The 18553-nt window shown below is 32.7% G+C and overlaps 1 protein-coding gene and 1 long non-coding RNA gene across 2 annotated transcripts; one reads left to right on the top strand and one right to left on the bottom strand.

Moving 5' to 3' along the window:
* Positions 1–205: 205 nt before the first annotated feature.
* Positions 206–5882, top strand: LOC111572439 (uncharacterized). Its single transcript, XM_023276107.3, has 6 exons — positions 206–369; positions 1407–1552; positions 4269–4333; positions 5333–5497; positions 5572–5676; positions 5778–5882. The coding sequence occupies exons 1-6, from the start codon at positions 253–255 to the stop codon at positions 5810–5812; spliced, it is 633 nt and encodes a 210-aa protein (XP_023131875.1). The 5' UTR covers positions 206–252; the 3' UTR covers positions 5813–5882.
* On the bottom strand, positions 5495–10181 carry LOC129350735 (uncharacterized). Its single transcript, XR_008604227.1, has 3 exons — positions 9972–10181; positions 8543–8682; positions 5495–6866 (listed from the first exon to the last, which is right to left on the bottom strand). It is a non-coding gene; the product is annotated as an uncharacterized LOC129350735 (long non-coding RNA).
* Positions 10182–18553: the final 8372 nt, after the last annotated feature.

Raw genomic sequence — 18553 nt, 5'->3', positions numbered from 1 at the left:
ATATGAAATCCAGACATGCTGACTTAGAATCATAGTAAGACTGAGGTCTCTCTTTGATAAGTGTTGCTGCTCATCAACAGGTCTGCAGCTGATTTAATCATTTCAGACCCTCAGATCCCCTTTGAACCACCAGACAAACATCATTACATCACAGTGGCCAGATATTTGCAGCTGCAGCAGTTTGCATAAAAGTCAGTGAAAGGCTCTGAGAAGCTCAGTTGATTCCTGCAGTTGGTCTGAAGCTGTCTGATCATGAAACTGTGGCTAGAAGCCCATTTCCTGTTTGCGTTGCTGTTTGTGAGCAGCTCGGCTCTGACGCCTGAATGCGAGGAGTTGGTCAAGCCTTTGTCTCTGAATGACCACTCTAAGGTAAACCTGCTTTCATTCCTGCCTTCAGTCTGTTCCTCTTCATGTAGTCAAAGTCGAGCTCCGTCTCTGAATACATGAAGAGCAAACCTGGTAGCTGCTCTCCTGCAAACACGACAAACCAGCTGCTAAAAACCTCAAAGAAGACGAAGTAACAAAGTAAACGAAACAAGAAAAGTCTTCAGGATTAGTTTTCTACAGAAATGTCTAATTTTGAACTCAAAATTCAGAATTGAATGTCAGACTTCCAGATTCAATGAAGTAAGAATTCTGACTTTGAAGTTGGACATTTAAAAGAGAAAGAAAGAAAGAAAGAAAGAAAGAAAGAAAGAAAGAAAGAAAGAAAGAAAGAAAGAAAGAAAGAAAGAAAGAAAGAAAGAAAGAAAGAAAATCCTATTTTAAAGCGAGGCTTTAAAAAGTTAGAATTTTTTGTTTAAGGTCAGACCTTTAAAAAAATCTGAACTCTTTAAAGTCAGACTGAAAAAACTTTGAAATTTTAGTCTCAAGTCAAGTTTGTTTTGAAGTAAAAACTTTTAGTTGATAGTCAGATTTTTGAAAAAAGAAAAATCTGAACTTTAACTTTAAAGTCAGACTTTAAAGAGTCAGAATTCTTAGTTTAAAGTCAGTATTCTGAGAAAATGTTCTTAAGCCTAATTTCGTTTTTTTTTTTTAAAAAAGCTTTTTGAAATCAGAATTCTATGTTTGAAATCAGATTAAAAAAAATCTGAAAATTTGGTTAAAAATGGTGCTTAAAAACGTTTAGAAATTTTGTCTGATGTCAGATACAAAGCATGAACTTTAAGTTCAAAGTCATATGTGTGTATTCATATATATATATATATATATATATATATATATATATATATATATATATATATATATATATATATATATATATATATATATATATATATATATATATATATATATATATATATATATATATATATATATATATATATATATATTATTCATTAGTTTATCAATTAGATTGTTAATTATTAGATTATTAGTGTGAAACTAGATGGGTTTGTGTGCAGATGTACGGCAGGAGGAACCTCCTCCTCGGCTACGTCGATCATGATGGATTTAGAACCCTCGTCAAGGAGTACGACAGCTACTGGATGAACATCACGGCGTCACCGTTTGGTGAAGATCATCTTCTCATGAGTCAAGGGAACAGGATGTGAGCTGATTTTTGCTTTTTCCCTTTTTTAAATCTAATTTTCTACTCAGTTCATTTTGCATTTCTTTTTAGTCATTGAAGTCGTTTTACTTCTCTTTTATGCTGTTTTGTTATTAATGTTACACCTTTTAAATTCAGTTTGGACTTTGTTCTTGTCTTTTTCTTCTTTACATCTCTATTTAATATTAGTTTTACATCTCTTTTAAACTGTTTAACATCTCCAAATAGGTTTTAATACATTTTTTAAGCCATTTTATGTCTCTTTTAACTAGGCTCTGAGCAGTGGCGTGCACAAACATTTTGGGGACCAGATGCTCAGTGGAAAAAAAAGGGCACCTTGTGTGGTGTGTAGAACCACTGGCTGCCTTAATATAACAGTGTGAGATCTGAAAAAATAAAAATAATCAGGAACACATTTTCTGTAACGACATTTATTTTAACATCTTAATAATAACATGCAAAGGGTCAATAAAAGTCAGAGTTTGAATAATAGCCTATCAATATAAATACAAAATTACTGCAAGTGTTGTAACGTAGAAGTAACTCATGGTTAGTACAAAATAATATATTTTGCTAATACAGCGTATTGCCTGATTTAGTTCCATCAAAACACTTTGTGTTGACAAAATAAATCAGGAACAGCTTTTAAGATATCTCAATAAAATTAGAGGAATAGGCCCTAAACAGTTAACATGACTCTGATGTTGGCTCTGACCTTTCTTCTTCATGATCATGATCTTTCTCCTCATCCTCCTTAGATGTTTTTTTAATCCAGGAGAGCAGAGAGCTGCTTCCCTGCTGTAGCTCCCTTTCTTTGTCTCTCTTGATCCTTTCCCTTCTAGGCATGCTGCAATTGGTAAATTAAAAGAGATCGACAATGTCAAGACTGATTCCTGACATTAGGCTACAACAAGGCAGAAAGTTACTTTTTCTTTTTGTCATTTAGCAAATAGGTCACAGCAAGTGTTGCCTCTATCTACTGTAGGCTAATAATAAACCTACACAAACCAAATATTCAGGTATAGTATACTGATCATATGCTGTACCAATTCACCAAATAACACTGGTTGTGTGGTCATCGTCTCACGTTATGTTGATTAACTGATTATTATTATGGGTAGCTTTGAGCTTGTTAAGCAGGCAGGCAGTTGGCTAATTTAGGCACAGTTGTTTAGCGCTGCATGAGACAGGCTACTACACAACGGAGACAAATAAATGCACCGTGTGGCAACTGAGGCTGATGAACAATAAACTGGATTAATTTACGTGTTAGCTGGTTGGTGGCTACAGTCTATATGGGCTGTGCAGCTGCTGCCACACGCATTTCCGCTCCTTGTGTTCGCGTTACGATATGGGGCAGAGCGAGGCACGGCACGGCTCGGCACGGCACGGCACGGCACGGCACGGCACGGCACGGCACGGCACGGCACGGCACGGCACGGCACGGCACGGCACGGCACAGCCTTGTGTGTGCATCTGTGTGTGTGTTTAATGTTTAAATTAAAAACAAAAAAAGTTGTGGGCACCTGCTTGATACTGAGGGCAAGGGGCAGATGCTCTAGCGCCACCTGGTGTCTATCTGTGCACGCCACTATTGAAACCCATGAGTTTATATTTATTTTGTCTACAGGCTGTTGAATCGGACTTTTCAAGGCCCCAAAGTACTTGAAAACGCGTGAAAATTTGCACACATATAAGGACTGACAAAAAAATTATATTTTAGTAGAATTGCACATATGTGTGCCAAAATGGAATAGCACCACCTGGAAAATTTTAAACAGCATCTACAGCCAGCATGCATCACCGACAGCTATGAACTTTGGTAAGCATATGCAACTCGTCAACACGCACAAAAATGTAATTGACACCCATGGCCAAAACACAACAGGAAGTCGTGAATTATGTGTCATATTTTGGACCAATTTTTTGCACATTGCTGTGTAACTGGCCTGTACATGTTCCAATCTGCCCCAAACTTTACGAGTGTGATCAGAGTCCAGAGCACATCACATCCATAAGCCAAGATACACTCTCAGTCGCAGCGCCACCTGGTGGACACGCTTGGATTCGCTGACCAGCAAGGATGCGAGGACCGGATCAACACAGCTTGCAGCTTTAATGAGTTTTATTTCTGTTTTCATTGTTTAACGTCTCTTTTAAAAATGGATTTGCATTTTCTTGTAGATTTATGTCTAGAACTTCCTTGTATGCCTTTATGTCTCTATTAATTCATTTTCAAATTAGTTTACATCTGTTTTAAAAAGTTTTACAGCTCTTTAAAATTAGTTTTACATCTCTTTTATGTTGTTTTACGTCTCTTAATTATTGACATATTTTTTATCTTATGTCACTTTTAAATAGTTTGTCATTTTTAAAATGTATTTTATTTCTCTCTTTTTAATTTTGCTGATCACATTCATTATATGTCTCTGAAAATTAGTTTTATGTCTTTTTATAGATAAATATTTTGTGTCTCTTTTAAAGAAAATTTCACATCTCTTGTTTGTATCTCTTTTGAGTAATTTTATGTCTCTTTCTGAATTTATTCTACGTTTCTTTTTAATCTTGTCACCTTCCTTGTTAGTCTCTCAGTCTTTAGTCATTTTAATTTTCAGAAGAACATTCGTAAACTAAAGTTTTATCATAAATAAAATAGCATCTGAGGAAAGATAAAACCATGCTAAACATGATCTCTTTGTGCTTTTGTTTTCCTCAGAAATGGAACTTGCTTCAGGTCAGAGTTGAACGTGACATTGGAAGGAAACACTGCGAGAATTGAATGTAAGTTTGTCAATGAGGTAATGTTAAAAAAAAAAACTGCAGTTTTATTTTAATAATTCAATGAGCAATTTTCTGGAAATTTTAATTTCACCTTTTTTTGATTTAAAAAATAATTGTATGTATCTTTTTAGTAGTTTTACATCTCAACTCAGTTTCTTTAAAGTTTTTTTCTTTTTAATTATGATCCTTTTTAAAAAGCACTCATGTCTTTTTATATATTTTTATGTCTCTGCTCAAACACTTCTATGTCTTTTTTAAAGTTTTTTTCTAGTCACTTTTCAAGTTTTTTTTTCATCTGGCTTTAGTATTTTTATGCCTATTTTAAGTGGTTTTGTATCTCTACTCATTTTATGATTCATTTAGACAGTTTTTTAAAATTAGCTTTATGTCTCGTTTTTATTGTATTATCTTCAGCTTAAGTTGTTTTAGTCTTTTTCAAGTTTCTTTCACTTTTCTTTTAATTTCGTTTCACATTTTACATCTCAGAATTAATTTAGTCTCTTTTTAGTTATTTTGCTGCTTTTTTTAATTAGTTTTATGTCTCCCTCGAATCTTCTTAAATGTCTTTTCATTTGTTTTACGTGTTTTCTTTTGTTTTCTTTATATTTTATGTCTCTTTATTTGCTTTACAGCCTTCTTTTGTTTGGCTGAACACCTCTTTGTGCTAATTTTATGTCTCTTTGTAGTTATTTTACATCTCTTAATTTGTTTGCATAGTTTTTGTGTCTTTTTGAATTAGCTTTATGTCTTATTTTAATTAGTTTCACATGACAGGTCTTTTTTTTCAGACATTTAATATCTCTTGGCTCTTGTTTTACGTCTCTTTAATTTAAAGACATGTTATGTTTCTTCTTCGTCCTTAACCTTTACTTGTTTTCATTAGTTCTGTTTTCCAGGAAATTGGATCTTTTGTCTTTGAGTTAAACACATAGTACTTGTTTCAGTTGGAGAAAGCTGTTGATTTTATTCAAATGTTTCTGACTTTGCCTCTGTTTTCAGTGCCTGGCTATTCTGCAGATCACCAAGTGCTGCCGTCCTGCGATGGCTGTCTGCTTCTCAGTGTCAACATCACCCTGGCAGACTTGCAGAAAGTCCTTGAAGGCCTGAGGGTCGAAGCCACAGTTGACAGCGGGGAGGCCACCGCTCACGGTCTTTACCTGATGGGTAGGAAGGAACCAACCCGAAACAGAGAGTTTTATACCCACAACATTTGTCCATTGTTGTCTTTTTGTTTGCAGCCAACGAAACGATCGTGACGGACTCACATCTGAAACATTTCAAGAAAACGGCGCACTGCCTCGGGTTCTCTGGAGAACCAGACTTCCACTACAATCCAGAGAAAGGTGCAGCACTTTTGAACTCCTCTACTCAACCTATGAAATCAGTGTGAGCTGCTGATATGTGATTTAAGATTGGACTGACCTTTTTGTGTTTCTCCCTGCAGATTTCTGTCAGGAAGGCAAAGGCATCAGAATATAGAAACCCTGATGTGAGAACAAACACTGAAACTGAGGAAATAAAGAGACAACAAGCATCTTACAACCTCAAACATGCGGTCTTGTGTTTCTTAAGAATATAATAAAATACAACAAAATACAAATAAACACTGAGGTTTTCAAATTGTACAATGCCTCCTTGGCAGTCACCTCAGTGCCAGTGGGATAAATAAATGCTGATCTGGTCTATCTCAACTTCTCATAAACACACAAGCTCTGGTCAAAAGTCATTAAGCATCACAGAAGACTTTGTCATGGTGGCCCATAGCTAAATTTCCACAACGGTTTCTGTATGCCAACACACAACTACCCATTATCCAAATGATCACCTCCTCTTGACACTACTATATTAAACAGCAAGAGGTAAAGCAGTTGGAACCACCTGGTACTACAGCTAATTTACAACATACTTACTGACATGACAAGTTAATATTTAGAATGACAATGTGTGTGTCGATTTCTGTGGTTAAAAATACTATCTACATAAAGGAAAAGAAACTACAAATATAAAAATGGAAATACAACAAGTCCAACATATCCAAAAATATCTGAAGATATTCAATTAATTTACCTCTCATAAAGGAAGAGCGCATTGGCAAAATGCCAGTAATGCAGACCTTTGGTAGCTTCTACATCAAAAATCACAACATTTTCTATCAAAAATAGATATATAGATAACACAAACTGAGGCTTGGCTGCAAAATGGATTCTGTTTTATATGGCAGTGGGATATAGGAATGCTGATCTAGTCAATCTCATCATGACAGAAAACTGTCATGGTGGCACATTGCTAGGTGAACTTCCACAATGAACTACCTATAGTCCAAATGACCACCTCTTCTGGCCGCTACTATATTAAATAGCAGACGGTATCACAGTAAGAGCTTCACTTGGTAGAACAACCAGGTACTGCAGCTAATCTACAACATATTTTCTGATATACATGCAGAGATGTCAGGTTTCCAGCATCTTTTGTCGCTTGTGGAGGCACTTACTCAACACTACATTTCAAGCTTTACGTCAAGGTTCATGACCACCTACAAAACACAAAGGAAAATCTTGAATGCAGAGATGCAAAATTTTTCAGAATGTATTGCAGAACTATCCAGTTGACAAATACTGTATATACACTGGATGGATTTTACAAGAACTTTAATGCACTTCAACTGTGTCTCGTCAAGGAAAATGTTGGAAAATATTGGAGTCGAGCTCAGTATCGACAGATACTAAACAATGACTTGGATCAAATCAGGCCATAAAAACTTTCTTGGAATATCTCTACTGAGTTTCCTTGTTATTGTTCATACAAGCAGAATCACAGCTAAACAAATATGTATGTAATGGTGCATGATGGGAAGAAGCTGTTTTACCAAAGTCTGTTAGAGTCTGGGAAACATTCAAAAACAACCACTTGGAGGGGCACAGATGGTAACTGCTAGAGCTGAAAGTGAGAAAGGTGCTGAGGTATTGTGGGCCCAGCAGAGCTTTATAGATGAACATCTATATGACCAGTTTTGTTGTCTATTAATTTATGAGAATACTATAATTTACAGACGTTATTTTGAAATAGATACCAAATACTTAACTCACTCCCTTACACATAATAGATGGAAACTACAATATTATAGGGTTATTTTTAAACATCTTCAAATGAATGAGGACTAAGCAACAAGACACGATTTAAAAGTGACAAGTGGAGCGGTACAAAATGTCTTAAGAAATACATAAAACAAATTAAATAAATTAATGTAAAAACAAACCCCAGAGGAGACATAAAACAAATCGAAGAAAGCAGCAAATTTAATTGCGACGTTAAAGAAATCAGAAATGAGACGTAAACCAATTGAGATGTAAAAAACATGGAAAGATAGATATAAAACTGTGAAAAAAACTGAAGTGAAATTATAATCAGACAACGCAAATTTAAATATATATGGAAAATGAATTGAAGAAGAGATGTTATTTTCGGAAAAAAGTATAACAAATAAAAAGAGAAGCAATAAAAGACTAAATAAACACAAATTGAGTACAGAGATCCAAAATGACTAAAAGACACATAAAACCAATGAAACTGATGTAAGAGGTGTGAAACAACTTAAACTTAAAAGACTCAAAACAAATTCAAAACTAGACCTAAAATGAATTAACCTTATATTTTGCATATTGCACATTCATTTTCGATTGGTGGTAGATATGAAACCAGATAAGACAGGTCGATCATTCTTTTTGCATGTAAAATCTGGGGAGTTACACTAAGGTTTCACATATTCACCATGTCTCAGGGCGCTTTTTCATTGCAGTGATGGGTTTGAAAAATACAATAAAGCACACACTTTATAAACGAGACCACGGGATATTATGCAACTTTTTTACATTTACAAATTTGAGGGATAAAGCTCTGCTATTTCTATATTTTGAATTATATGTGCAAAAAATTAAAACGATTTTCTTTTTTTTTATGTTTACTGTACTTTCAAGCAATTTCTTGTAGTAGTTAAGACTGAAGTCAATACATATTATTAAAACTTGGGATGTAAGGGTTATATTAATGTAAAGCAATTGTAAAGCAAAAGTACTCCAAAACTTTGCACTACAGTTTGTAAAAATGTAAGAATGTGTCCTGTCGGACTTGCACAATGGTAGGTCTTAAAGGGTTAAAAGAAACATAAATGTTTTGAGAAGTTGTTGTGTGTTTGTACAGTTCTGAACTCACAGTTTGTCCCTCTGGTTTATAATGAGCTCGTTATTGCTGGTCGTCGTTATGTTTGCCCAGTAGCTGTCAGTCAGCTTCATGATGGCTCTAAAATCTTCCTGATCAGTGTAGCCGAGGAGGAGGTACATGGTGCCGTTCATCTGCACACAAACACAAGGTCAGGAACATTCAACCCACCAAATGTGTCCATAGAAATGAATCAGAAATCTTCATCCGCTTTGCTCGTTCTTTGATCAGACTGTTCCTCTTTAAATTTTATGATTTTGTTTACTGTATGAAGAAGGAAAACATCTTGAGAAGCTGTGAGAAATAGACAACTGTGAAGTCAGAATAACATGTATTTTCCTCAGAAACAAAATCTTAGAATTCTGACTTTATCAGTTCTGACTTCAAACTTAGAATTTTTTACTTTAAACTCAGAATTCCAGCTTTTTAAAGTCTAACCTTAAACTCACACTTAAGATTTTTAAGGTCGAACATTAAATTCAGGATTCTGACAGTTTGAAGTTTGACTTTAAACTTTGAATTTTGACTTTCTAAAGTATGACATTAAACTTGGAAATCAGATTTTTTGTGACTTTAAAGTCAGAATTCTGACTTTTATTAGTCTGACATGATATTAAAATTTTTAAAGTCAGATTTTAAACTCAGATTTCCAACATTTTGAAGTTTGACTTGAAACTCTGAATTCTAAAATTTAATTCAGGATTACGACTTTGTCAAGTCTGACTTTAAACTTAGAATTTTGAATTCAGTTTTCTGATGGATATTAGTCTGACACTGAACTTCTAAAGTCTAATGTTAAACTCACAACTTTGAGTTTTAATGTCTGACTTCAAGCTTTGAATTCCGACTTTTAAAAATCTGACTTTAAACTCTGAATTCTCACTCAAAAAGGAGATGTAACACAACCTAAGAGATGTGAATAAAAACTAAAAAACAAGAGCAAAATGAATTAACAAAACAGAAACATGAAAGACATGAAGAGACGTAAACTGCATTTGATAAGAGATGTTAAGCAACTTAAAAGAATCTTTAAACTGAAACAACTTGAATACAGTGGCTCATTTTTCTCTCCTAGACAGTTTTGCTTGTTTCTTCTCATTCAGGTTTTTTAGTGGTTGGCAAACAGCTGGTTTTGTTTCATCTTCTCCTACTCTGTTCATTACGGCCATGTGTAACATAGCTGATAGCGCCACCATCTGACGAAACTACACAGACTAGTTTATTTGCTCCAATCCTAATTTTGTGTTCTTTTGTTTTAATTTTTGCGACCATTCAAAAACAGTTGCTTTAAATTCACTTCATAATTAAATGGAAACATAAACAGCAGAGTTCTCTTGTGAACTGAGGTGGCTTCTTCTTCGTCTTCTTCTTCACTGGTTTTCTGAGAGGAAAACATGGAGGCAGGAATGAAAACGAGGTTTACCTTTGGGATGTCATCCACAGGCAAAGGTTGGATCAGTGGCCCACATTCCTCTTCGATCAATTCTTCGGCCAAACAGCTCACAAACAGAGCTGTGAAACAGAAAAAAGCTTTCATGATGAAGAATGGCTTCAGAAACACTTCAGGATTCCATCGAGCCTGTTGGAGCTATTTGGCTTTTATCACTGCAGCTGCAAACCTCTGGCTTTTCCCAGTATTTACACAGTCAGTTTCTCTTTTTTTGTCTGTAGAAAACCTCACTGCTGGTTCAAAGGGGATCTCAGGATTCGCCATGCTGTAAAAAAGACACACAAAATAAAAAAATATTAAATATATCAATGCATATTTATTCCCACAGCAAAATAATAATAAAAAAATACTGTGAAGGTACAGACAATTAAAATTTCCTAAAAAATACAATAATTTTATGGAATTAAAATACATTTTCAAGGCTTAATTTGACATGAATTTGAGTTTATTTTTGGCTTTTGAACATTTAATGACAAAAAATTAAATGTGTGAAAACAATCAGATTATGATATTATGATAAAAGCTGTATTCTGATGACTTTATACGCTGATGGAAAAAAATTTTGTTGTGAAAATGTATGTAATTATACAAAATATGTCTCCTTTAACACACAAATCTGTCAAGTTTCAGAACTGATGCTTCTTTTTCTGTTGATTGTCACTAATTGCATATTAATTTAAATATATTTACAGCTCGAATTATGCTGGATTAAATTCGAATTTAACTGAATAAATAAACAAAATATCTTTTGAATTTACGACAAACAGTTCATCAAGAAATTTAATGATTATGGGCAGTTGCAAAGCTTATTTGAATGTTTTTTTAGATAGCTGGATGGATGGATGGATGGATGGATGGATGGATGGATGGATGGATGGATGGATGGATGGATGGATGGATGGATGGATGGATGAATGGATGGATGGATGGATAGATAGATAGATAGATAGATAGATAGATAGAGAGAGATAGAGAGATAGAGAGATATTTTATTAATTCTGAGGGAAATTCAATTTAATTTGATATTTACATTTACATCCATGTGGGATTTTGTTGATATATTTATGTATATTTTAAAAATACTATGGAAAATAGAGTGAAATTTGAGGTTTCTTTCAGTGTGTGTCCTTAAAGAGTTTCATGACACAGTTGCCTTTGTGCATCAATCGTTTACTGATTTGTTTAACTGACCCGCTGACCAAGGACACACAAACACAAACACATCGATGCAATAAAATCCAGATGAAACCTGCACCAATAACAAACACAGAGAAGAACTGAAAATAGAAAATAGAATAGCGGAAACCACTGGACAAAATCTGGACATTCAGATAAAATAATAAATGTTTTCTCACTGACATTAAATTAGTAGCTTCAGAACTGAATAGACAAACAAGCAAACTATTTTTACTGTAAATCAGCAAAAAATTCTCATTATTTTCCAAATGTTTGCTCTTATTTGAAAGAAAGAAAAATCTACATTAAAGACTGAATAAGTTATTGCTTTATCAGTTATTTTACAGACAATAAATCATAAAATCACAGAATAAAACATTAATTCACTCGTTAATTTTAGGATTTTAGGACAAAAATTGTAATAAAATTGACAATGAACAAAGAAAATCATTATTTTCAGACATTTGTCATTAATTTTCAGTTTTTACAATCTTTGCATGTTAAAGTATTTCACTGGTTTTTAACATATAATGTCCAAATAATAACAAATTCTTTTACAATGTGTGACCATAAAATTACACAATTTATATTGTTCTTAATTAAGCTAAATATACATTTTTATTTTTATATATTTTTTGCTATTATTCTAAAGAAAAATAAGTACAATTAAAGCTTTAAAATGATAAATAAATTTGCTATTTTACAGTTTTTCTGTTTTGTTAATTTAATTTTGTTAAATTAGATACTATCTAGTAAAACTGCAGAAAAAATATAAAATTGCACATTGCCTGTACGTAATGTCCACCTTAAAAATCTATATTTATAAAAGCAATTTCCTTAATAAATTCCTTTAAATTTCTTTTTTAAAATTCTTTTTTACTCTCACTTTCGCAATTGTCATTTTGCACTACTGTGTGTATATATTCTTTTCTAGATATGCAAATATCTGTATATATGTAATTTTTATTTTTTATATTTATTTTATTATTCTCTTTTCCTTATTCCTGGAGTGACACCAACAGTTGAAACAAAATTCCTTGCATGTTGTGTGAGCATTTGGCCACTAAAGCTGATTCTGACAATTATGTTCTACTGTATTTAAAGCCACAAAAAAACTATATTTGGCAGATATTTGCTGTTATTTGCACATTTCTGCTTCTCAAATTAACAGAGAGGAACTTGCTCCTATTTAAACTCACAACGTGTTGATGCACCTGAACGCATCGTGAGGCCGTTTGGGGTCTTTCAACAGAAACCAGATGAGTCGTTCAGGGTCGATCAAACTCTGGTGTCTGTCCCCACGCCACCCACGTAAACATTACACAACATATTAGCATAGCAGCTAAAACACATCGATTAATGTGACTCAGGGACAGAAACATGTTAATATCTGAAACAGTAGATCAGGATTTAGCAGAAACACAAATAAAGCCTACAGAAGTCCTGTTGGCTGCCCACAGGCAGACGCATTTTAATTGTTTTTACTTTTTAACCCACTGGCTTTGTTCAAACTTGCTATCCACTCAGTATGTTCGTGGTCATTTTTGGCCATTTGGTCCATTTTTGGCCATTTGGTCCAAAAATGACATCCGCCTATGTCAAAACTGTGTCATTCATTCGCTCCCTTGGAGTGCAGTAAGCCATCATACGCCCTCTATTGGAAAGAATATTACATGAAATTGCTCCCTTGGACAAACAACACAATCGGGTAGAAAACATTTAAAATTACAATTTTGAAGTGCTGAGTTTAGAATGAAAGCAGTTTTACATAACTTGTATGATTCAGTACTGTGAGTAACAAGGAATTTAAAAATGTAGTTTTCATGTGTTTCAATTGGCCACAATGGAGCCAAGGGGTACAATTGTATGTATACGGTATATTATTGATGCATATAAAGAGCTGAAGATGAAAATTAAGCATTAGCACAGCTAAAATGGTCAAAAAAAGAAAGTGAAGTGGAGACAAATGGCCACCATAGAACCCAGAGGGTTACAATACCTGCAGCAGAACCCATAAATGCATCTTTAAACTGAGAATAAAGCGATCAGCAAGAAGTTCCTCAACACCAAATCTAAAAGTAAAATGTCCAAAACTAGCTCTACAATTAGATGGAGCAATTATTAAAGCTTCTCTGGATGAATCCTGATCTCCATGCAGGAGTGCAGAAGATGTAGAGAACGCCATGAATTCTTGTGGCTTCATCGAAATACTGGCTGAGAAAAAGACTCCCAGTCTGCAGAAAGCTGGCAGAAGAAAAATATTTCAGCATCCAAAGCAAAATGCCCAAAACACGACCTGGACAAGGAAGTGGCCTGAATCCAATCGGGGTATTATTGGAGTGTTCTAAAGAGAAATGTAGAGCAACACGAGGCTCATTCCAGGATTAGAGGACATTTGAATATTTGAAAAATAAGCCTTCTCTTTTACAATTTCTGGCTCCATATTCATCAGTAATAGGTAATAAACAAAGAAAGGCTTGGTTGGCTCAGCTTACACATCAGTGGTACCATTTTTGTTGTTTGCTAACCCTACTCTAATCAATAATAATAACAGGGTTGCTAATCCATGCTAATGTTAGCGTTTTCTCAGGAGTGGTAGGTAAGTATTTAGCTACACTGTAAAAAGAATTGTTGTTGTTACGGTAAAATTCCGGCAGCTTTGGTTACCAGAATGCTACCGTAAAATTACGGTAAAACGTTTTCCACATTTACGAAATGAAATATATTATTGCTGATTTTAGGGTTAAAATGTGCTTCATTCCATATTTTACTGTAAAAAAAAACCTTTAACCTTTAAAAATTTGAAAATGTACATAAATATTACAGCATTTTTCCATTAATAGCACAACATTTAGTGTATTTAACTTTTAATATGCCTTTCTTTTAGCAAAAAATTGTGATTAAAGCGATAGTAAATATTAAGGCATCTGTCCGTTATTAACACAAAATTACATCAATTTAACAAACTGAATTTTTTAAATGTAATAAATGCAGAAATCACCATGTTACTTGTTATAAATATTGTAGCATGTTTTCATTATCAGTACAACATTAAACTGGGAAAAACTTCATTCTTTTCAAGAATTAAATGCAAATATTACAGTATTGTTACACATGTTATGGCATTTTTTCCATTAAAAACTGTGCAGGAGTTGGGAAATGTATTTTTTCAAGAGAGAAAAAAATCTAAAAAACATTTTACTCCCGATCAACCTGTTTATGGTGATTCAGTTTTAGATAAACTGGATCAAACAGTTTCAGAGTTTACAGAGTTTTATCGTCATGGTTTGACAGTTTTTTATTGTAAAAGTTACAAATATTTTACAGTGTAGCTGTTGCTGCTGACCAAGAGGACAAACTGACTGATGGAAAACAGTAAAGAAAAAAGTAAAAAGAATTTGTCTTGTCCTCATAATATGAGGTTGAGTGAGACACTCAGTCAAGGCTGACAATGTTATGAAAATATTAAAAACTGAAGAGAGGACATAGCTTTGCTCTGCATTCTTTTGGAAAACTGTTTGATGATGTGTAATCCAGTGTTTCATGTGATTCACTGTTTTCTTTTTCTTCCAGCTTAAAAGGTTATGCTAACAGGGTTGTTGTGGGACACATGTTCCATGCATAATTATTTAAAATATTATGTTGATTATAAAAATGTTCACACAATTACAAAAGACATCAATGAAAAAACAAAACCAAAAAAAAAGAGATTTGACTTTCATTTAAACTGTTTTATTTGAGATTCAACTGGTCACTGGGTGGTGGCACGAGAAAAAAATTGTATTTTAGGGGGAACTCCAGACTTATGTGGTATTTTAAAAATATATTCAAACATTCTTTTCTCCTGTTTTTTTTAGATTTGGTCTAAGGACAAGTAAATTTACACAACAACTGCAGGTTTTAGTATTTTGTACATGGAATATTTGAAATTTAATGGATGGGATGTAAAATGTCCTCCAATTCTGGAATGACCCTTAAACAATCCAGCAGCCATGAAAAATAAAGTTGAACACATAACGTATTTAAAAAACGTAAAGATTTAAACCTCATTAATGAAAAGTGTACTGACCATTATTCTAAGTCTAAACTGTCACGAACCACAAGTATCCTTTAATAAAATGTGCAATCAGCTCTTTGACAGGCTTTATCTTGAGTGTAAATCAAGTAAAACTTCACTTAAACACAAATATTTGGCCACATGGGCAGCAATTATCAGATTAGATCATCAGTAAGTTGACAGAAAACCAACTTAACTCCTGAATCCTGGTAAGACTTTTTCACATTTCCTAAATATTCTCTTAAAAGTTGATGCTTTTTGTTGTTGTTAATGTTTAAAATCTACCTGCAGCCTTTAATACGATGAGTTTACCCTATAATGCAAGACTTCAGGTAGCTAAAATAAACAAGTTAAGTTAACAAACCTTTTTATTTTGACCTGCAGAGCACAAACACAGCTGATATCTTCACTAACCAAACACTCTCTCAGAGATCTTCTTCTTTCACGATTTATTTTTAAACACTGAAAATCTTTTCAGGTGTGCTTTGGTGTCTGTCTGTTTAACCTGAAATTTTTCCTGAGACTACAGAGGTTGAAAACAAATGAAACGAACCAAAACGAAACCCTAAAGCTGCTTTTCTGTGGAGCCTGTAAGAGCAGCTAGTGACCACTAGAGGGAGCCATAGTTCAAAAAACTGAGCTGAGGTCAAACTGTGGAGTGATGCTTTACTCTAATTTCACTTTTACTGGAGTGAGTTTGTATGTTCAGATGAATTAATGTTAATTTTAATTCAAAAATAAATGATGAGGTGTAATTAAATGTTAAGTTTAATAACTAAATTAATTTTACCAGCTGCTCTAAACTTGTAAAACAACTAAAGAAAGAAGAAAAAGGTTTTTAAGAAAACGTATAATGGCTAAAAAGACGTAAAACAACTGAAGACACGCAAAAAAAAGCATAAATACATAAAATAACTATGAATACAATTTTTGTAGAACAACTAAAACAACTATTTTTTTAAAAAAGCATAAAATGACTAAAAAGATATAAAAATGACAACAGAGATTTAAAATGACTTCAAAGTAAACAAAGTAAAAAAAAATGTTATTTTAAAAAAATGCAAAAGGACAAAGAGGATGTAAAACCAAGAAAAAAAACACAAAAAATACCCCCAAAAAGTAAGAAAACACAAAATGATTAAAAAAACAACCTAAAAAACATAAAGTAACTAAAGAGACGTCAAACAACTCTTAATAAATAGCAAATAAAATAATGAATTCAAAAAAATGTAATAAAGAAAAGTAAAATTACCAAAAAATGTAAAAAGACTCAGAGGGCATAAAATGACCAACAAGACAATAAATAAATAAATAAATAAATAAATAAAATGGCAAAAAAATAAATTAAAAAAGTGACAAAGAAGTGACTAAAGAGATGAAAAATGACCAAACAAATTAAAAAAAATGAGTAATAAAAAAGTAAAATGGCTACAATAACATACAATGACTCCCTAGTAATGTGAAATGACAAAAACATTATTTAAAAAAATGTGAAGTGATAAAAGAAACAACCACAGAAACAACAAAAAGTTATTTAAAAAAAATCACTAAAAAAGACAAAAGCTGTATTAAAATAATGTAAATTAAAATGACTGACAGGGCAGTGCAAAATGACAAAAGAAACAGACTAATATAGTAAAAAAAAACTAAAATGACATTAAAAAACATAAATTGACAGAAGAGATGTAAAATAACTTTAAAGATGTAAAAAGATAAGACATTATTAAAATAAAGATAAAATGTTGTTTTACTGTAAAGAACTTTGATCACCCTTTGGGCTGTGGTAAAGGGCTATAAATAAACTTTGATTGACTGATTGATAAAATGACAGAAGAAAAATAACCTAAATAACATGAAGTGACTAAAGACATTAAAAAAAATACAGAAACACAAACATGATAATTAAAAAGAAACATTAAATGGCTATGAGATGTCAAATAACTTAAAAGAAGTGAAGTGACAAAACCATTATTTCAAAAAGATATATAATAAAAACAGATTACCTAAATAACATAAAGTGACTAAAAACAACTACAGAAACAAGAAATGATAATTAAATGAAAAATTATTAGAGATGAGAAATGACTTTAAAGACTAAAAACAATCACAGAAGCAAAAAATATAAATAAAAGAAACTTTAAATAGCTAAAAAGACCTAAAATTATTCGAGATGTCAAAGAACTTATAAAGTAAAATGACAAAAACATTATTCAAAATATAAAAAATGAGTAAAAAGACTTAAAATGATGAAAGAAACAAATATCCTAAAAGACATAAAGTGACCAAAGAAACATAAAACAAATAAAGAAACTAAAAATTATTATGAAAAAAACAAAACATAAAATGACTAAAAAGATATAAAATGACTGACAAGACCAAAAAAACGGACAAAAAAACTTGGAAAATGTGTAAGAAGATGGACATGAAAAGAACATACAACAACAATAGACACACACAAAAAAGATAGAATAATAACAATAAAATGCCTTAAAATAAATAAAATAGCTGAAGAGATATAAAACATTAAACAAAGAGACACAGTGCTGGTGTTATTGTAAATAAAATAATTGTTTTGCTGTTAGAACAGGTTCAACACTAGAATAAATAAACATTTCAGATCAAACTGTTGTGATGAAAAATTCGAATTTTCTGTACTTAACCTCCTGAAAACATCACATTTTGGTTAAAATACAGACTGACAGAGTTTTATTATTGTTAAAATAAATCATATTTCAGTGAGGAATCCTGCAGCGTCAGGAAAATAAACCTCCTGATTGTTTCCTAAATCCTAATTAAACTGAAGCACCAGAAAGAGTTAAAGCCTTAAATCCTGGTGTGGATGAAGCAGCAGCAGCGGCGGAATAATAAAAGCATCACACAGAGAGGAAAAATAAGCAATTTCCTTCCAGCACATATTAAATAAAAATATAAACAGAGTGAAGCATGAAGGAGGAAACGTTCTAATGAGGACATTAGAGCTGTTTCCTGCTGCTGACGAGGAAATAAACTGGATTTAATGGAGTTTAATTAAAGGCTCATTACACCGCTTTATTTTAATTCACTCTTTGAATCTCTTTATTCTGTTTTTGTTCTGGTTTTACTGTATTTTTAGGCTTTGTAACTTCAATCTCTTAGTGTTTTACGTCTAGTTTTCATTACTTGTTTTAGTATGACGTAAAACAACCACAGCAATGTAAACTAATGAAAAGCTTAATGAAGAACTAATAACTTATAATGGTTAAAGAGATGCAGGTTATTAACTAAGAGAAGTATAAGTTGACCCCAAGTTTTTGTACAACAAAGACGTGAAATAACTAAAAAA

This window comes from Amphiprion ocellaris, chromosome 15 (genome assembly GCF_022539595.1).
Source record: "Amphiprion ocellaris isolate individual 3 ecotype Okinawa chromosome 15, ASM2253959v1, whole genome shotgun sequence".
Taxonomy (NCBI): Eukaryota; Metazoa; Chordata; class Actinopteri; family Pomacentridae; genus Amphiprion; species Amphiprion ocellaris.
The sequence above is the reverse complement of the archived record's forward strand: the minus strand, read 5'-3'. Positions and strand labels throughout refer to the sequence as shown.